The sequence below is a fragment of the Apis cerana genome, linkage group LG11 (assembly GCF_029169275.1).
Source record: "Apis cerana isolate GH-2021 linkage group LG11, AcerK_1.0, whole genome shotgun sequence".
Taxonomy (NCBI): domain Eukaryota; kingdom Metazoa; phylum Arthropoda; class Insecta; order Hymenoptera; family Apidae; genus Apis; species Apis cerana.
Window position 1 is genome coordinate 10,044,653 of NC_083862.1, and position 22,145 is coordinate 10,066,797.

Sequence of the window (22,145 nt, forward strand, 5' to 3'; positions counted from 1 at the left end):
CGTGGTTGGCTGAGTCATTCGTGCAGAATCGTGCATGCAGAGGCGCGCGCGCGCGAGTGCATCGAACCCGATGACCGTTGCAGCTGCGAGGCGCGCGGCTCCACGAATCGAGCGCAGCCTCGTGCATCTTCGGCAAGCCTCGGCTGCATTCCGCGTGCATCAACCCGGGAGACCGCCCTCGAGAGAAGCGCCGAGTGCAATGCCCAATGCCGCGCGAACACGCGCCGCCGCGACGCGAACAGCTGCGCTCGGACCCTCTTCACGGCCACGATTATGCGAATTTTCGTCCACTTTGCATCTTCGCCCTTCTCTTTTTCTCGATTTTCCTCCCTCTTTTTCTTTAATTTTGGAAATAAAAGATTGGACGGGAAATTACTTTCAATTACTTGTACGGTCTAGGGGAGAGTAAGTGAGTCCAGAACTAGTTTTGTCGTTCGATGTATATTTGAGATTGATAGAAATTTATGAGATTGGTATTTTTCTATGTATGATTAATTGGACATGATAAGGAATTATATCTGAAATATCTGAATTTTTAAAATTAACACTTGACAATTTATAGCAAGCCGTGCATAAGGAATAATGTAGCTTGTTAATATTCAAATTTAAGGGGTGCTCGAATTATCCAAGAATATATATCTGGTACGAGTATAACCATAATGGGCAATAATCTCGAAACCAGAATTACGTACGATCATCTAACGAGATCATCGGCATAAAGTCGATGCTTTGCAGGCCAATTTATTCCATCTGGTTCTCGGGTTTGGAATGCGAGACCAAGAATGCGCGTTTTCTCATATATGACGTACGCGTCAATGCGTTCGAAAAGGATGCTCGCGCGTGTTTTTGCCCCCACCGATGTCCTTCGACTTTCGAATTCTTGCGACTTCGATGAAATGGCAAAAAGACATCGACGAAACGATGCCTTCGAACGATAGTCTCCAAGGGTGGCGTACGTGCGCGACTCAACATATCGCCAAAATCGCTGCAACGATTTCTCGGCTATGCTGGAATCATAAGTAATAGCAATCGTGTACATATCTCAAAGGAAAAGAAAAAAAAAAAAAAGAAAAATACAAACCTTGATCGTTAGAATTGGTAGAAATTTTTAATATTTTCAATTTTTCAATCGAAAATCAATCGTATTAATAATTAGAAAATTGTACAATGATTGATTAAAAATCTTGAATTCTCAGTTTATTATTTTCTCGACTCGATAAAATTCTTCCATTTTCGACTGTATACCGCGCATCAATACTCTCCGTTGAAATCAACCCCAATTTTTACTCGTTTTTTGACACCCTTCGAACGTTCTCCCTAAGGGCCAAACTCGTAAACGCAGAATATCGCTTAGGTTTGAGAAACGCTGTGCGAAGGGCCGACGCACCGGCCAGGGTGAACGCTCTCCGCACTCTTAGCACGCTAACTTGTCCTCTTGCTTCGTTCCTGCATTCTCTCGCTCGTTCTCGCTAACGATGGTCACCCAACACGCTTCACTGCGAGCTTCCAACAAGCCATCGACAATTTTTTTGGCAACTGTTCTAAAAACTCTTTCCTTCGACGAGTGGTCGAAAATGAAACGTAACTTGCAGATAACGTATTATATTCCATCCATATCATCTTCTCTCCTTCTTCTTTATTTCAATATCCCTTCTCTCTTTATTTACCAAAATCAGAATTGACCAATAATATCTCTCTTTAAAACCGTTTGCCATAATCTCAACAAAAAGAATTTCCTACGTCACTTCTGTTTCTATTCTTCTTCCTTTTTTCCAGGTTAGATTCGTCAAATTGCGACGCGCATGCGCGAGCGCTAATGCACACGCAACCAGGCTGAGGCACGGTGCGTGGCCGGCTGCCATTCTCGCGGGGCCTAGTTCCAAGCGAGACGACCCGGAGTGGACGTTGCATATGGGCGAAACGGGTGCAGCGCGTTCGAAGCGCATATATAGGGGAGGAGAATCGAGTGGCTCGGGGGGATGGAGGAGGGAAGGAGGCGAGAGAAGTGCATGGGGCACCGCGTGCGCCGCGTTTCGCATGGCCACGGAGTTCAGTGTCCCGAGCCAAGGCCGCAGGGGCACCGCCCCACTGAACCAATTGTGCCACTTTTATGCTCCTCGGCTCATTTTCGCTCTATTTTACCACTCGTCAGTCATCGATCTTTTTCCCTCGCTCGCTTCGTTCGTTCTGGCGAACTTTGAATACGCGAGTGGAAATAAATGATTCTTTAATATGCTCGTTGCGTTGAGAAGTTTGAGGTTGAGCATGAGTTTAAGCTTAGTTTGAAGAGGTATTCGATGGGATGTGAGGATACAGGAGATCTAGGGATATATCATGGAAATTGGCGCGAACATACGTCGATATGTCGAATATATGATTTTATTTTGTTTTTAATATCGCAGATGTAGAGATACTTTGGAGACAAATTTATGCAAATCTTATCTCGAAGTAAATTAAAATGAGAAGCTTAATTTTCGAAATAAATTAAAAAATATTTAAAATTTTAATGTAACTCTAAATCTATTTATCAATTTAAAAATTATACTAAAAAGGAAAAGTCCCTAGAAAGTAATCTAAACTGGGTGCGTCTATCTCATCCTCCATAAATAATTCAGTTCGGATATTCTGGATTCTGTTACGTGTGCAAAAAAATAAAACACTTGAAGTGAACGAATACAGCGAGTGGGAAAAAGAGAGGAAAAATTTTGAATACGATAAAGTGGTAAAAAACAAACGGAACACGTAAGCCTCGTAGGAGTCATCCAGTTTAGGAAACGAACGGAGTTGGTTGAAGGGCACTGAGCCACGGTGACTCACCGATAGCTATACGACGAATTCGCTGGATCAATGTCAACGAATTCCACGTATCGACCGCTATGCGCTCACCGGAACATCCGGACTTCTCTTGAATCTGGAATCTGGCCATCTCGGTGTCTACGCGTTCGCCATTTAAATGAATCGCGAAAACGTTGAATTTAATAATCATTAATTTGTAAAAACTTGACAAGGGTGAATCTTAATCCTTTCTTTTTTTCCTGACAATGTAAACTTTTTCATAAAAAAATTTCAAAACCTCTTTCAAAATTGCATAAATAAACGATACGCGAAATAAACAAAAACAGAGATAATTGTAAAAAAATAAAACGACATTTCTTATTTTTTGTAAAATAAATAATCGTAATCCGGAAATATGTTGAAAAGAAAATTTTGTCACTTATAAAAAATTGAACGCAAAAATAATATTTATTCTCGTTTAGTTAACCCAGGGCGAAGATAAAGCGAAGTTTCATCGAAACTGTGCCATCGGTGGCGAAGTTTCTATCAGAACGTGAACAACCAAGAGATTTGCGAACCCCGGGAAATGCGTTTGAGTTTGGGAACCCCCAGACTGGAGGGGATTGCCCCAGACACCCCCTCCAGCAAACGGATCTCCCTCCACCATGGCTGTAGCTGCTTCTAGAACCCTAGCCAGCGTCAATGGTACGGGGTGCAAAACCCTGTCTGCTTGATAAACCGTTGCACCGCCCACGCACGGTAAACCTAATGCGATGCATTCATTTGTGATAAAAAAAATTCAATACAACAATAAAAAAAAAAGAAAAGATCGAATTAAAAATTTTTTATGAAAAATATGAAGATGAAGAAAAGAGGAAAATAAATAATCGTATCGTTAAGCAAATAGATGGATTATTCGTCTTTTCGTTTCAGTTTTTATGTCAATCAATAATTCGTATTTCGTATAATTTCTTTCTCTTCCCTTTTTCGCTCTTTCAGTTGTGCGCGAATAAGAAAGATTAAAATATTAAGCATCGAATAATGCGTGCCAACTAGATATCACGATATTAGATTTTCTTCAAGAAGTCTCTCCCGCATAATGTTTCGCAATTAGCCTTTAAACTTTCTCTGTTAATTAAGATTAATGGGCGTTCGTGTTATTAGAGAGCGGGCGGTATGATTGTTACAATTGCCTCGAAAGTGATAAATTTTCTCTAAGGTTTTCCCTTTCGTTCGTCACGGTGAAATGATGATCGTCATCGAAACCGAAACACCGCTCGCGGTTACCGTAACGAAATTAATGAATTTTCTTTCAACAGCCTCGATGAATAATTCTGCTCTTTAAGCGCAACACACAAGTTTTACATATCTTTTGTGTATCTTGAAACATCTTTGGATCTTGCGTTTAATTATTCCAACGTTATAAATATCGATAATTTTAAATTCAAATATCAGTCATCAATAATAATCGACGTAACTTTTACGATAATTCTATTCTTCCGATTGTATTAATTCATCGCAGGAACTCATCTTCGAATTCATTGTACAATCAATCTCGATGCATAATCAAAGCTCACCTCAAAGGGCATGCTCGTAATTAGTCATTACAGTTGTTTAATCAATAATCCAGATTGATACACGTGGACTGAATGTAAACAGTCGGTGTATTTCGGTGTCATAGCCTATGTAACAGCGCTACGAAAGCTGGGGTTGCGAACCCCAGCAAGGTATCCAACCAGCCAGCCAACCAGCCAGACAGACTAGCATGAAAGGGGGTGACCCAGACACCCCCTCCACTGCGTTGTTTGCAAGCAGCTCGACTACCGCATTGGATAACAATCGGAGGGTTAAATGCACTAGCGAGCCAGCAATAATCAAATTGAATGCCTGTGATCGAAAATTAAAACGACACTCAAGGTCGAGTGTAAACGTTCGATCGTGTAATCATGAATCATGAGTATTTCCATCGATAAATTTTCTTTTTTTCTTTTTGAGGGAGGGGAGAACATGAAATCCAATTTTTTATCTAAAAATGTTTCGAATGTTGAATTGAACTTTTTTTATTGTCTAGTAATGTTGTAATAATAAATCATATTACAACAATATATTCGTTTTTATCGTATATTCATTTACATCAATATTTATTTTTATTTGTGCATATATTTTATACAAATTTAAATCTGAAAAATTAATAAAAAAAATAGAGAGTTTGACCTAGTAACAAACAAGAATTTATCACTAGGGGGGAAAGATTGTCGATGATTTCCTTTGTTTGAAATTAAATCTTATAAGCTTACTTAAGTATTAATCAATTTATGTATTATTATTTATTAATCTGATAAATATATTCGTAATATATATTCGTAATAGCTAATAAAATTATAGATACTTATTAATATATTATCCCATATATTTCGCCCAATAATTGTTAAAAATAATCTCTATGGGTTCACAAAAGATGGCGCATCATGACACGGAAACGGGAGGATAAATAAAGGAGAAAGATCGAGAGGAAGGGCTGGCTAACTAGCTGGTTGAGAGGGGTGGGACGCTAGGAAGGAAGGAAGGGCAGGAGAACGTAGGGAGGGAAGGATGATATAGGGTGAGGAAGGGAACGGGGAGAAAGAGAGTGAGAGGAGGGCGGCCGTGGTGTTGCTGACCCGACGACCGCTGTAACCTTGCGTCCCGACGCCGCGCATCCAGATCAAACCATCTCATGGATTATCTGAAGACCTTTGGATTCTGGGTAATCGCGTATACATGCATTATAGAATCCTTTGCAATATTTTGGAAACAGATCCTCCTGAAATGTAATATTTTTTTCTTCTATATGCTTTTAAATAGGTATTTAATCGATTTAAAGTTATCTTGCATAATAATTTTTCTAATTAATAATATCGATATCTAATACATTGTAGCTTACAAATTTTTAACTTTGATTAGAGATTTAATAATAAATGTATAATGATATATGTTTTTGATTATGTGAAAAATCTGTGTCACATTCTGCTACGAAGTCTGTTACTCCATTGAAATAACTATCACATTTGCATTACACGTTATGGAAAACCGTTGTCGATATTATGCAGAATACATATAGACCGTTCTATTATCATTTACATTTTTATGAGAGTCAACCCACCCTTTACCAGGATGTACGCTTCGTCTATGCATGTAAGTGTCATGAGATGCATGACGCATGATTCTCATAGTAAAATTTGTAATAAAATGTTTAAAAAAATTATATTCATTAGAAATATATTCACTATAGATTCCCAGATTTATTAAAAATAGATTATTAATGATATTAAGATATTACGTATTTCAACATCAAGATCATCTTTGATCGATTTAGATCTATTTCAAATCCTTATCCTTAATTTAAATTTATAGAATCTACGTGAAATCATTTTTAGATATAACATTTTTTTTAAAGAAAATATATGTTAAATATAGTTTTTGAATCTATTTTCGCACGCTTTTTATGTTCGTGTAAAAATATTATTTTTTATTATAATATTTTTATCATAAAAATATTTTATTTAATTTTCATTTCTATTAATTTTTATATTTAATAAAATATTGACATTAAAGAAAGAAATATCTCTAAATATAATTCAATATTTTATTTAATTTTATTATCCGATTATATTTAAATCTTTTGAAGATTCCAAAATTAGTATTCTGCCATCTTGAAGAAAATAACTACACTTGTATGATAAAATGTATCTTTCCATCACATGAAATATATTGGATAAATTAGAAACCTATATTATCAATAATTGCTTATAAAAGAAATCTTCTTTACCTATTGATGTTAAATTAATTTATAATTTTACTTTTTTACCGTAAGATGGCAGTGTATGAAAAGATATCGGAAATCAATATTTTTGAATATTTTTGAATATTATATTTATAATAAAAAAATTTATTTGTTATAGAATTATTATTTTAAAATTTTTAACTGCTTAAATTTGATATTTTTTTAATTTTTTACAGTTACAAATATTTAAAATTATAACTATTTTGGCGGTAGGATTAAATCATTTCTTTCCCGCTATGTGGCGTTACAGTTACATCGTGCCGGACATGCTGCACCCGAATTTGTACCGCCATATTGTCTTTTACGAGCAAGAAAAAACATTGCGATTACGTGGTGTAATTTTATTCGAAATTCAAGAAAAGTTGATTATTTGATGTATTTGAAATTTCATTCTAATTATTTATTGAATACGTGCAGAAGATAGAGAAGAAATAAAACGCCAATCGTTTAGTAATTACACAGGTATGTCGATCATTTTGTACAAACCTCGTGTTGGTGTGACTCGCCTAGCGGCTTTCCTTTGTTATCTTTTAGTTACTGTTATATAAAACTCATAAGATTTCTGAATTATCTCCAATTAGTGTTTAAGACCAGTGTTCATTTAAGAAAATTCAATTACTTGTCAAATAAGTGTCTTTTTGTACATAATTCATACATGCTGATTGTGGTTATTTTCATGTGACCGACAGTTCACGAGATTTTGCTTAATCGAAATATGAGAATATTATCTGAAAAGAAAATAAATTCAATTATTTTAAACGTATGATATTGTGACATGTATTGTTTCGTAAATTCCAATGTTTTTTCATTCATTTTCTTGAGAGCATATTTTTTTGCATGTCGATTCTTTCTCTCTTTATGATATTGATATGCATCAAAGTTATTGGAAAATTTTTGGGATATGAACAATATATAACATTTGAAAATAACATATTTGTGAAAAAATATATTCGATAATCCTCTTTGTCTTATTTTTTTATATTATATACTTATATTTTTTTTTTCTTCGTATGTTTTTATATTCTTACGATCACATATGAATGAAGACGCCAATTAAAAACAATATACATGAAATTAGTAGATTATGTCAAATGCTATTGATCATCATTAAAAAAGAATGTTTAGTATTTTTATCGACATTTTTTACCTTCATTACCTTGTTATTCTTCATTACTTATTAACTACAATCGATAAAGCATTTTAAAAACAGACCATTTAAAACAGTGATGCACATGAAATGTTTTATATTATATCGTATTCTTCCATGTGTGTACGGACATTTAAAGGGTCAACAGACTGTAGAGTCAGTTTTAGTTACGTGCTATTTCTAAGATACGTCTGTTCGGTTTCCAATCACCTTGCTTTCTAAGGCAGTTGTCCCTGAATATGGCATTGGTTATTTCCGTATACATATTATGTATACGGAATATATATCTACGGAATTATGTATTCGAATTATAGTTTAATCGTTCAAGTATAATCACGTGGTTATTTGTATAATGAAGTATCATATTATTTTTAGAAAGATATTTGAACTAATTTGTATAATAAATTATTACAATATGCATAGATACACATAATATATATGTAATTTTTTAAATATTGGTAAATAAAATATTAATTAAAACATAATGTTTGTGATTTATATAATATATTGTCAGTTAATGGTTACAGTTCATATTATGATAACTTATAATTTAAAAAAAAAACATTGAAATATTTCATTTCTCTTAATTATATTTGTTCAACTTTAATAATAATAATAATTATGAAAATATGAAATTATATATTGATATATTTGTGATTAACTTTCAAACTTTTCATGATTTTAATTTTAAAAAAAAATTTATATTTTTTTCATTAAAATAAAAAATATAATATGATATAATTATTATTAAATTATTAAATTATAAATTTTAATTATTAAATTATAGTAATGTATTATAGTAATTGATAAGGTAATAGAATTCTTATTATATCTCCATAATTATTTTTATTTTTTTTTATGATATGAATATATTATGTAAATATAAAAATATTAATATTTATGAATTCTTAGAATATTGATTGATACATTCCAAATTTAATAGTAAAATTTAATAATAAAAAATTATTATATTAAAAAATTATTTTTATAATTTTATAATACTTTTAAAAATTATCATTTTTTAAATAAATTAATAATTTTATTTAAAGTTTTCTATTTGTAAAAAAAAGTTGGCTTTAATCCATGTGTGTAAATAAACGTATCTCCGTACAAGTGAAGGCTATTCTTATGTATATGTAATAAAATAAATTTATAGACGTTAGATTTATAATATATAGAATTGGATTTACTATCAATAGATGATTTTATTATCAATACAAATACGATGTAAACATAAGGCATCTAATCTATAGCGATAGAAAATATATCAGACTAGATCGTCCAAGGTTAATTTAGGATAATTTATGGATTATTTAATGGGCAAATAATTTATATCAATATAAAATATATATAATACATGAATTTTCAAAAATATTTTGATTATTAATATAGTAATAAATAATAAATAATTAGTTTATCTTTATTATTCAATTTACTATTTTTTATCAATATATATAAATGATTACTCAATGTTATATAATATCAACAGTTATATATAATAATTGCTTTACGATATTTTAATTTTTTTTTTTCGTATCAGTTATATATCAATGTATATTTTTATATAACACGATTATAAATTTTTGCATCATAAGACATTCTTTTTATGATCGGTCCTTGATCTTTAATATGCTGATTTGTATATGAATTGAAATATTATCCACCAAAAAATTATCATTTCAACGGTTAATATGAAACTGTTTGAACGATTAGTTCACACATTTTCCACAGAGGGTGCTGAAAAGTTTGTACGAAAACGTGTTTCATGAGTGCAGCAGGATCTTTCTTTTGTATTCCTTTTTGTTGTAGCTTTCATCTTCTTTCTCACGAGTTTCTCTTCTTTTCGTTTTCTTTCTCCGTGATATTCCGTTGTCCATGCTCGGTTACTTCATCGTTCTTTACGTGTACAGGTTGGACATTCCAAGAGCACATTGAACCGCCGCGGTCACCTTCATTTCATGCATTTCTATGCTGATGTTGTGTATAATGATCTTACTGAGTAAATTTGCTACTTAGACGAGTGCTTCCCTCTGTCCACTAATAAAACTAATACATGCAAGACAGATTTAAAACACTTACAAATAATGTTACAAGTCATAATATGCATCTTCAGTCATCGATACAATAACCGTTATAGTATGTGTTATTTCAAAACGCGATGAAAGTATTTTCTAAATGTGATGGGAATACAGTTTGGTTATCATTATGGAGAAGTGGCAAGGACACCTAGATCTTTCTTATATCTGGGTATATTTGAGATAATATCTGTTTTCAAAATCAATAATTAAATCATGAATCACTTAGTGTTTAAAAACATTAACATATTTAATTTAATTTATTATACATGTTTTGTGTTCAGTGATTTAACAAAAGTTTTAAAAAAAAGAGAAAAATAATATTTGCTTGTGCATAATTAGTTTATATAGCAATGCATTTAGTGAATCACCGAAATAATCGATGCATATTTTGTGGTATGTAGATTCTTTAATTGAAAATTTTTATTCTATAAAAAATTAAATCCACGCATAACCTAGTTCTTCGAGCGTTCTATTACTAATCTCCATTGGACAACCGGTTTCATTTTAATTTAACTTGTTTTTTTTCCATTGCTCAGTATGTATCCTTTCTCTCTTTTGGGTAGCATAGGTAAGAGTTTAAATTGTGCTTCACTTTGACTGATCTTTCTTACTTTAATATCTTTTAAAAGAGATTAAGCAGCTATCGAATTTATCCTTCTAATGAAATACTTGATGATAATTAGTAAATCATTTTATTTGTTCGTTTATTCGATCATTATTCAATTTTCGTTATTGTTCAAAATAATTATGACTTATATTTGCGAAAAATAGAAAAAAATTTTGGATTTTTTATAAAAAATGATAATGTATGATAAATTATAATTCTAATAATATTAATAAAATAAAATACAACAAAAAATATTCACGAAATTTATATATATATTATATATATTACTTAATGATTATTTGATATGCAAAAGAGGAGAACTATTTAAATTTTGTACAGTGCAATAAATTAGAAAAAATATTGTCTTATTTATTTGATGATTATATATTACTAGCGAAACACTACTAAAAAAAATTAAATAAATTGTGTAAAGACCATAAATATATGGATTTTATTGTGCAAATAGAATATTAAAGAAATCATTATTATTGAATCCTTCTAAAATTTTCAACTTAAAGATGAAAGATCAATATCATAAAAAAATTCAAGATAGCGTACGATTTAAATGATATCAGACTTGTCATTGAAAATTATGCCAAAGAGAAGACAAAATTTAGCATTTAGCGATTAAAAATTATAATAAATACAATTGATTATATATTATATTTAATATAAAAATTAAATCATAAATTGTAACTTGTAATATAATTAAAAATTATATTATAAAATATAATATTATATTGTCATAATATTCTCATATATTATTATGATATATTATATATAATATTGAAAATGTAATAGCATATAGTATATGTATAGTATACTATTATTATACATACAATACAATTATATTATCATACTATAAATGTAGTATGGTAATATTATTAGTCTAATCATTGTCATACTTGTCATATTTGTCATACTTCATTATGTAATTAATTATTATATTATGATTACATATATATATATATAATGATATTATGTTGTTATATTTACTGATAAATAATTTATATTGCGATATTATATCATTAATATTATATTATTAATTACAATATCTAAATTAAATAATTATTATAAAAAAAATCAATAACTTTAAAAAATTATACAGATTTAAAGTTTATTCATAATTATAGATTAAAAATTTAATATTTTATATTTCATATTATATAATATATACATAATTTCTTATACATAGTATCACTGGAACGCATGAATGAATGTAGATCGTATTCGTTCAGTATTCATTTGCATGCGATCATTATATGAATTAATGCTGATGGAATGTTCATATGACATAATAGATTTATTACTTGTTATATGGAATATGTTTTCTTTATATTTATATTTTTCACCATTCATAGTTCTTATTTTATATATTTATTTTTTCCTTTTTTAATTATATTTTTTTTATACATTTCTTAGACAAAAAGTTTAATTAAAAAAGTGAAAATATAATTACAAACATTGTTATTAAACGAAACGGATATATGTATTTTTTTTATCATGTATAAATCGAAAAACTTTCTACGATTAGCAAATAATTTTTTTTTTTTTTTAACAGCATGAATACTAGTATGAAGTGGTTTATATGTGTGAGATTACATATATTCATTCGAAATTGTATTCTATGGTATACCTGTATGATGAAAACCTATAATTTTATGCAATGTTGCATAATCCCTTCCTTTGATCGTCAATTTTAAACCTTTTACTTTTCAACACAGATTTCGCGATATATAGGGTAACTATCTGAATTAGTTAACTTTCTGAATTATATTATTCGAAAAGTTTAAAATTACAAAATTACAAAATGTGTATTGTTTTTTTTTTTATGTAATACTAGAAATCATAATTGTTTATCGCGATTGTTATTATATAAGATATATTATTAGCAATATTAATTAAAAGATTATTTATTTAGATAATTAATAATATAATATTTAATGCTAATATAATATTTATTTGATAAATAGCGAATAACATTTCCATCTATAAATGTATAATATAAATTAATTATGTTATTTTTTGAAATATGTTACCTTGGTAATAGAAACCACTTCCGTGTCTTTTACTCACAAACCATTTTCTAAAATTAAATTTGGCTATTCTATATTCGATATATGTTGAAATTTTTATGCCAACTTAAATATTAAAATCAAGATTTCATTTCTTTCAATAATTATTTCTCTCAATTTAGAAATTGCGAAAAATAGAAGAAGAAAAGTAGAAAATTTGTAAATATTATCATTATTATTGTGAACGCCTCTTAATGTAATCGCGCCTGCGCAATTGCGAGCGGTTTCAGTTGACTCGTCTCTCTGGAGTTACCACGTGTTGAAAACCGCGATCGTTCTACTAACCGCAGTATCACGTTAGTCGTGTCAACGAGAGTGTTATCAGTTCGTTTATTAATTATTTCGATAGCTCTATTTGAAATCTCGATTTTCATTTGATTAAAAACTGCTCTTATTTCGTATATTTTTCAAACGAATAAATGACTTTGTGAACACGTAGAACGGTTACAGATGGAAATAAGCATGGACGTTTTACGGGTGAGTCTTGTATGACAGTAAATCTAACCTTCATTGTTAGAGAACTATTTTTTTCGTGTTTAGTGTTTCACAAAAATATTTTGAATTGATATTATTTCAACTATTGTTGGAATCACAAAAAATTTATTTTATTGATTGTATTTAAAAATATAATTTTTCTTATTTCATTTTAATGATATTTGATATCATTTTATAAGAATTAAAAAAAATTTTTGATTTTCTAATTATTTCATAAAGAAATTTCAAGAGAAGAAGAAATTGATCATAATCATATATATATTACTTATACTTATTTAATATATTTCTGATTTTATAATACTTGAATATTTTTTAATTTATTATGTTTAATTTTTTTTTTTTATTGGATTTAATAACATTTTATGAAATTATGAAACCGGCTTGGGTGCTTTCTTTAAACTTCAGGTATCACAGATGGGAACTACAAGTCTGCATCACGCGAGGGTGAATGCACTGTAAAGTACATCTCATAATATGCGATACAGTTTAATCGAAGATGATTCTTCTTAAAAAAAAAAAATATAAAGATAAAAAAAAATAAAAATATTTTTTCTTTGTGTTTTTATAATAAGATATTAAATATTTTGTATATTTTAAATTTATATTATATTTCAAAAAATCTTGTACAATTTGTATTTATATTAAGATATATATGAATATTATTATATCAGAAATTAGAATTAATTAATAATATATATTTAAAATTAGTTTTTCCATTCAATCTCATAATACCACATATTTTGTATACGTTGAATTATTCTAGTTAAATAAAATTTATCGGAACATACGACAAAAATTTTGATTGATAAATATTAAACAAATATTAAATATTAAATATTTAAGATAAATATTAAATATTAAATTTCTCATATTTTTATTTTTTAAATTCATATAAATGTAATTTATATTTATATGAATTATAAATGTAATATATGTAATGTAATATTTATTCATACATACAAATTCATAGAATTACTTTTACTATTTAAAAATAACTTTCGTCCGTATTAAAGAAAATTTATATTTTCATTTTATTATTTTAAAAAATTAAAGGATATTACAAGAATAATTTGAATTAGAAAATAATATTTTAGTCTTTATTGAATAAAAATCTTTTTGTTTTCAAGAAATCATTAATTAATAAATATATATTTATCATATTATCATTTTTGTGTTTAATATATTAATTTAATAAAAAATGCACTATTATATGATTTATTTGAATTTTAATTGATATCATATTGTACAATTGTTGACTCAAGATTTAGTTTTAATCTTTCTATTATCTTAAGAATTTATATAAAAGTGGATTTTAATTCATTTAATTTTTTTCATATGTTATAATGTTATAATGAATGATTCAGATGTTTTTTTTAAATTTATGCTTTCATATTTAAAAAACAGAAAATTTATTTGTATATACAACTTTACTGTTAATTAAGCTATTCGAATGAATATAGTCGGGACCGGAAGTTACGCTTACGAAACAGTAATTAACAAAGGAAACCAAGTAAGACGAGAGGCTAAATAAGAATTAAATTTCATTGACTTTGCGCGGTCATTGTAAGATGATGATTATTTTAATATAGAACACACTAAGATATAACTAACAACTAACATTAAAATAAAATCTATCAATTTGTATTCAAAATAATTGTATTTTTTTTTTTTTTTTCAGAATAAAAAATTTTTTTATAACAACAGTTACAGTGGATTGGAAAAATGTCTGCTACTCATTTCCAAATGGTGAAGTGGACTTTTCCAGCTTTTGCCCTTATAATTGGTCTATTATGGTACAAACGACGTCGAGCAGACAGAGTTGATCCAGGTGGAATTAATAAATTAGATCGCAACGAGAAAAATATCGCTAATCATAAAAAAGAAATTACTTTATCAAATTCTAATTTAAGTTTTTACGATTCTGGCATACAAACTGACGAATCTTTTTCACAAAGTTCTTCTAATCAACCAACAGAAGAAATCATTTGTAGTCCTAGAAAAAAAAGCGAAAGTTTAGATATTCCACAAAGAAAAAGTGGTTCACAAAGTATTTCTGTACATTCTAGAACTCCTCCTAAAGACGATCAGGAATGGTATAGTTTTGTGGATTCCTCATCGAAAATGGAAATAGAACTAGGTTGTAATCCGAAAATAAGCAATTTTGATATGGTTGCAAAAAGTATAAGTACATCCTCTTTAGAAAATACTGATGATTCTGGAAATAAAATGTTAAAAATATTTGAAAATGTTATTGAAGAGGAAGAGCAAAAATTATCTTCTGAGAATAAATCAATAGAATGTCAATACAAACGAATAGATACAAATGAAGACATAAATAATGAATGCAATTATCTTCCAAATAAAGAATCATCTGTTTCTATCCCATCAAAAGATAATTCTAAAACTTCAACACAAACATTATCTGAAAGGGATTCTGCTAATCATAGTCCAGTTTCTGGTGTTTTAGAAGGTAGTGTCACGGATGAAGCCAGAAGTGAAGGAAGCACGGACAGTGGGAAAGGTAATTGATTATTAAATTTAAATTCAAAATATTCTATCATTAATATAATATCATATTTTATTGTAGGAGGAAGTATCAAAGGTCATACAAAAGACAATGTAATTGCAGTAACATATGAGTTTTCTATTCCACAAAATTTAGTTGGAAGATTAATTGGTCGTCATGGAAGTTTTTTGCAAAATATTCGACACAAAGCTGAAGTACATATAGTCGTTAAACGTCATCCTGTATGGAGAGATCAAAAAATTTGTGCCATAGAGGGTTCCGCGGAAGGAATTAACATCGCCCTAGATATGATACGACAAAAATTTCCTGAGAAGAAATATCCTCATGTGACTCTTGAACAGATTTTACCATTAAAAATTCCAGAAGAGATCCCTTGGATCACTGAGTTAATGCAATTATCATTAGTAGAGGGAATGAACAATGATGTTGTTATATGTCATATAGTGAAACCTAATCAATTCTTTGTTCAACTTCCTACTCATCCTACATACCCATCTTTGAGAATTTTAGACGAAAATATGACACAATTATATGAAACAACAGAATCGCCGCCAGCTCCAGATGAACTTAGTAGTATGTTTATAATATAACATTACTGAATTTTTGTAAATAAGAAGATTAATTAATATAAAAAATTATTATAATTATTCATTAATTATTAATTATTTAATAACCAATTTTATTTTAATTTACAGAAGGTATGATCTTAGTTGCAAAATGGTATAGCAGATGGGTTAGAGTATATATTGAACAACCAGATCCTCACGGAGAACAGCATTTAGTACGATTAGTTGACCATGGAGGTTATTGGGTTTTTAGTAATACTGAAATGAGAAAAATTAGGTCAGATTATCTCTCGTTGCCATTTCAAGCAATTGAAATATTTTTAGCTAATGTTCAACCAAAGGACGGTAAGTATAGAATTATATTTTTTCTGTACTTTTTTATATAAATCAATAATTGTTGCAAAAAATTTTATATTGTATATATTAGGTGAATGGAATCAAGAGGCTTATAATGTAGTTGCTCACGTATGTTGTGGGATTGTCGGTCAAGCTCAAATAGTAGGTTACATCAATACAAACACATATGTTAATCTTTATCTTAATATTCATAAACACGGAGTAAGTAAATCTCAATTCTAATGAAAAATTTTTGTTGATTATAGATATATAAATTTATCACTGGCATTATATACATTAATCATTTTTATCTATCTAATTTTATTTGTTGAATTTATTAGGTGATATCTCTTGCTGATGAATTAGTAGCTCGTGGTTTCGCGGAATCCATACCATTAGAAAATATAGTTCCAGAAGAAGTATCAATTTCTTAAGGTATGCATTAGAATAGTCTTTAATAAATGTATTATAAAAAAATCGTGCGGTGATAATACGTGATGATATAAATTTTTTAGTCACTAATTACATATATAATTCGAATTGATTCTCATACTCGGAGTTTAATATTTCATAATATTTTCACAGTTTAAGGAAAAATTCCAACAAAAAATTCTTCCCAATATTAATTTGAAAGTTTTTATTACTAGAGTAGTTTTTCATATTCTATTTGATATGCTCAGTTTCATATTTATTACATTTAGATTGAGTTATGACATAATAGCATACATTTTCAATATATTAAGTATCAATGGACATATATAATGAATTATATTTCACGAGCATTTATAAATACTCCTCGTGTATAATTTATAATAAGTACAAATGTGAACTATTATATTTAGAATGTGGCATTTTTACGTGCATGGTTAAAAATTTTTTAATATTGTTTCTTATACTAATAAATGAAGAAAATTTAGATGAAGTTAATAGACAATAGAATGTAATTAAACGAAAGAAAATACTTTTCTTTACGTACTTATATATATATCTATATATATATTATTGAAATGCGCGATAGATTTATTAAACGTCAATGTACGATATACGTATGAAACGCCACATTCTAGCGGCAAAAATTGAATAATGAAGATTTAATACGATATTCAAATAATTTGTAACGTAAAAACAGCTATTTTACAATGTGATAGTATAATATACATTTTTTGTAAGCTGTATTAAAAAAGAGTTTAAATTTTTCACGAACTGCGAAAGTCACATGGTATGGTCCATGATACTTTTATAACTAAAACTTCAGTTATTATTTTTTCTTTTTCTCTGATTTTTTTCTCTCTTACATTGCAATGCAATATACGTGAGACAAGTCTTACAGATGATACTGTGACGGCTTCAATAATCAATTATAGAAACCTACAGTTTAAATTCGAATTTCGAATAAACGCAAGAACACGAAGAAGTAAAACTCTGAGGCTGTTAATAGAAAAAATGCAACTATGTGTTATGTTTCACATTATTTAGTTCTCAATTTCTAAGCAGATTTTGATCATACTTTTGTAAATAGTGTAACATTATTACTCCGTTTATAAAATATTTATATAATACATCTTATAATGATTATATAATAAAAGAGGAAAAAATAATGATTAAATAGTAATTCTATACAGTGATAAATATGACAAAATATAAAGATAATAAAAATTTATATATTTTATACTTCTCAAACATTGATAAAGAAATGTGATTTGCATTGTAATTAAACTGGACGAATCGGGAAATTCGCTTCTCCATGTGACTTGTATTACTTATTACAAGTCAAATTTGCTTATCCTAACGTCATTTTTAATAAATATTAAGCTATGAAAGACTTATTTTTTCTAAAATCATATCGGATCGTTATATAGATTCTATATTATTTTTTTTCTTTTTTTATTTGTATTTGATATTGAAAGAATCACGAAAGGCGGTGATATCTTTAAGTAATTGGGATTATTATCTCAAATTAAAAACTTAATTATCGATATTTTCTATATTTTTAATATTAGAGGCTTATCGTATAATTTATATTATGTTGAACAAATATTAACAAAAATTACAAAATTATTTGTCCATATACATATATGATATGGAAAACATTTTCTACAATTTTTTTTATAATATTAATTTCTTCCTATGAAATATTTGCTTTCGATTATTACGGCAGATAAACTGTTTACTTCTTTAATCCCGCTAAATATTTCTTAAAAATGTTCATGTCATTTTAAATATATACTGCTATATAAGCAGATTGTGAAAAGACTGATAGTCTTTTCTGTAGATTTCACGATATATTCTTTATAATATAATGTAATCATAAAATGTTCTGCGGTTTACTTTCGAGTATTTTCAAAACTCGCAGTCATATTTGTTATGCATAGAAATAAAATATCATAAGCGTGATATAAAAATGTAAAAAAAATTGCAAAAAAAAAAATTTGTAACTTTACAGCTGACAAATACAGTTTAAAACTGTTACATGTTAATATTTACAGTTTATTGATACGTAAAAACGATAGAAATATTTGTATAGGGATATACATATTATAGGATCCAGTTATTAAGCCGTTCATTATTCAATTATATGTGCTTCAATGTATCACCGTCATGAACGAATTTTCTGAATCATTGAAATGTTTTTACGTCATGGTTAGTACAGTTAATTCCAATTATATGTATCGCAACAAAATTGTAACATGAAGATTTTATTACTACTCAGTACGTCTTTCCAAACAGAAGAAGTACAAGTAATAAGATTTCGTTACGTTAATGTCTTAAATTCTAAGTACATTTACGTTGCGTACATGTACATAGTATGTATACATGATTATGACAGCATCCGATTATTCGTATTCAATTTCATTTATCATTATCAATTAAATTAAGCTCATTTTGTATATATCTCAATGTAATTTTCAGCGATTTCATTAAATTTACATCATTTTAATTATACAATGTTTATTTTTTCTGCGAAATTACAATATTTTTCACAATAAAAATAAATTAAAATAAATTTTATAACATTTGTAATTTTTTATCTAACCAAAAACATGCTTCATCCTACATAAACTGGATTATGCTACATATAATTTGATTGGAGGAATCAAAAAAAAAATAATAGTGATAGTGAAATTTATTAGAAATAAAAATGGGAGAAATGTTCTATTTATATTATGTTATCAAGATAATGTTTTTTAGCTAAACAATATAATGTAATATAGAATTGTTATTTCTTTCATTTTTAATTTTGCCATCTCTTCCCTTTCATTTTTTCAATGATTAGACTTTACCTGTAAATCTATATATAAATCGACATTTCATGAGTACGAATATTTGCGCAATGAAAAAGAGATAACGTGGTAACAAAAAGTTTTATGGAACAATATAAGAAATAATCCCCTCCTTTGTTTATGGATGTTAGATGATTTATTTTTCAAATTACATATAAATGTGATGTTTTCTGCCAATACGCGTATTTCTAACCTTCTTAATGTTTGTGAGTTTATTGAAACTATCAACCAATCAAACTTGCATTTCTTTTAAAGAACTTTTTATCAGCTATAAATATATATACGATCCGTCACGAACATTATGTTTAATTTAATTATCATATTATTTAACAGAAAATAATTAAATACAATAAATAATAAATTGGTTTATGTTATAATTTTAATCATGGTTTCATTAACAAATAAGGAGAATCAAAAATCACATGTGTTAATACCGGTTCTTCTTAGTGTTTGTGCAATTCCAATTTCTATGCTATTTTGGTTGATAAATGTAATTTATTCAGTTTTTTATTCGGATACTAAAAATCATTTAGAAGGTATTTTATAAAATTAAGCATGATTTAAGATTTTTTTATTTTTTATTTTTATATAAATACTTTGTTTTGAAAAACATAACCCTTTCTTTAGAATATCTGGTTATTTCACCATGGAGATGGTTAATTGCAGTTTTGTTTCCAATTTTTATGGCATTTTGGGGTTGGAAAAAAAAGAGCTTGAACATTAGTGGTGCTATTTCAGGTAAGTATTTCTTGAATATTAGAATGAAAAAAAAATATATATATTCTCAAATAATATATTGTGTATCTAAATTATTAGGTTATCATTTAATTATTCACTTTCCTGAAAATATTTTCTGAAAATATTGTTTATTATTATTAAAAAATTAGAATTAGAATATATAAAATTTAAAAAAATTGTAATATCATTATATTATTAAAAAAAATTTATAATTATATTTTGCAAGTGTTATTTAATAAATTTTCACATATTTTATAGTTATGAAATATTATATTTTAGGATTATTTGTGGGCTTCATTCTGACACTTACTAGTTTTGCTCATGTAGCTTGTCTCTTTTCATTTTTTGTAACCTCTACTAAAGCAACAAAGTTTCGCTCTCATGAAAAAAAGAAGCTTGAAGCACATTTTGAAGAAAGCTCACAAAGAAGTTGGGTTCATGTGTTATGCAATGGTGGCATGGCAACACAATTGGCACTTTTATATTTATTAGATGTAGGATGTCAGGAACGACCAATTGATTTTGATAAATATTATAGAAGTTCTTGGTTGTCGATAGGAATTTTAGGTATACATATATATTGAAGAATAAAAAATTTTTAAAATATATTTATAATTTCTAAATTAAAAAAATTATAATTTATTAGGAGCCATAGCATGTTCTAATGGAGACACTTGGGCTTCAGAAATTGGATCAGTTATTGCTAGTAAAGATCCTTTTCTTATTACTACTCTTAAAAGAGTTCCAAGAGGTAAAAATATTAAAATCTGATTAGAAAGTTTATAAAAAAAAGGATATTTAGCAGATGAATGGTGAATCTTAAGTAATTAAAAATATGTAAAAATAGTAGTTTTTAAATGTTGTATAAAATTGTATTATTTTATCTCAAAAATTTATAATTATCAAATTGTTATTTTATAATTATTTATATTTATGTATAGGTACAAATGGTGGTATTTCCTGGGCTGGTCTGTTTATGTCTTTTCTTGGTGGTATAATAGTAGGTTTATCTTATTATTTAACAATATTGATAACTGTTGATACAGTTGTGCTACAATTAGCAACATCACAGTGGCCTGTTATTATTATTGGAGGAATTGGAGGTTTTATTGGTAGTATAATAGATTCTGTTTTAGGAGCTACATTACAATATTCTGGTGAATAATAGTCAATACTACTAATATTATTATTTATATATATATTTTATAATAAAATTTATTTTTTTTTCTCAGGAATAAATGAAAAAGGATTTATAGTAGAACATCCTGGAAAAGGTGTGAAACATATTAGTGGTAGACAAATTTTAGACAACCATAGTGTGAATCTTTTTTCTACAGTCATTATCGGACTTTCATTACCTGGAATAGCAAAATTAATCTTATAATAAATACTTAAGTCATATATAAATCGTATATATATATATATATATATATATGTGATAATGATATGTTAAATATCAGGGTACTTTTTTATTTAAATTTTTAATTTGTATAAATAGTAATAGAATTATGTATTTATATATATGATGTTTATAGTTTTATCTTTAAATATTATGTTTTTGTAATAAAATATTTGTGATTTATATTGGAAAAAAAAAATATTATATAAAAAAAAGCAATACAAAATATATTATTTAAGACTAATATTTTTCATAATAACATAGGTATTATTATTAAAAATAATAAAAGTAAGATTTA

At 27.7% G+C, this 22,145-nt stretch overlaps 2 protein-coding genes and 2 long non-coding RNA genes across 9 annotated transcripts; 2 read left to right on the forward strand and 2 right to left on the reverse strand.

Annotated features, from left to right (window-relative positions):
• Nucleotides 1-422: 422 nt before the first annotated feature.
• LOC133666960 (uncharacterized) lies at nucleotides 423-1,910 on the reverse strand. Its single transcript, XR_009831893.1, has 2 exons — nucleotides 1,082-1,910; nucleotides 423-1,007 (listed from the first exon to the last, which is right to left on the reverse strand). It is a non-coding gene; the product is annotated as an uncharacterized LOC133666960 (long non-coding RNA).
• Nucleotides 1,911-4,819: 2,909 nt separating this feature from the next.
• LOC107997755 (uncharacterized) lies at nucleotides 4,820-7,961 on the reverse strand. The gene is made up of 3 exons (XR_001766081.3): nucleotides 7,746-7,961; nucleotides 7,085-7,326; nucleotides 4,820-5,578 (listed from the first exon to the last, which is right to left on the reverse strand). It is a non-coding gene; the product is annotated as an uncharacterized LOC107997755 (long non-coding RNA).
• LOC107997753 (A-kinase anchor protein 1, mitochondrial) lies at nucleotides 6,866-19,433 on the forward strand. Of its 5 annotated transcripts, none has more exons than XM_028666655.2 (6): nucleotides 6,866-7,060; nucleotides 14,679-15,521; nucleotides 15,588-16,100; nucleotides 16,223-16,438; nucleotides 16,521-16,651; nucleotides 16,771-19,433. In XM_028666655.2, exons 2-6 carry the CDS (start codon nucleotides 14,723-14,725, stop codon nucleotides 16,861-16,863), a joined length of 1,752 nt encoding a protein of 583 aa, XP_028522456.1. In that variant the 5' UTR covers nucleotides 6,866-7,060; nucleotides 14,679-14,722; the 3' UTR covers nucleotides 16,864-19,433. The 5 variants fall into 5 exon arrangements, with proteins under 5 accessions (XP_028522456.1, XP_016912056.1, XP_016912057.1 ...); XM_017056567.3 differs by lacking the exon at nucleotides 6,866-7,060 and adding an exon at nucleotides 9,164-9,992; XM_017056568.3 differs by lacking the exon at nucleotides 6,866-7,060 and adding an exon at nucleotides 9,346-9,655.
• Nucleotides 19,434-19,837: 404 nt separating this feature from the next.
• LOC107997711 (transmembrane protein 19) lies at nucleotides 19,838-22,073 on the forward strand. Of its 2 annotated transcripts, none has more exons than XM_017056482.3 (6): nucleotides 19,838-20,246; nucleotides 20,338-20,448; nucleotides 20,728-21,015; nucleotides 21,095-21,199; nucleotides 21,390-21,605; nucleotides 21,681-22,073. In XM_017056482.3, exons 1-6 carry the CDS (start codon nucleotides 20,096-20,098, stop codon nucleotides 21,830-21,832), a joined length of 1,023 nt encoding a protein of 340 aa, XP_016911971.1. In that variant the 5' UTR covers nucleotides 19,838-20,095; the 3' UTR covers nucleotides 21,833-22,073. The 2 variants fall into 2 exon arrangements, with proteins under 2 accessions (XP_016911971.1, XP_061937721.1); XM_062081737.1 differs by having other exon boundaries at nucleotides 21,095-21,154.
• The last annotated feature ends 72 nt before the right edge of the window (nucleotides 22,074-22,145 follow it).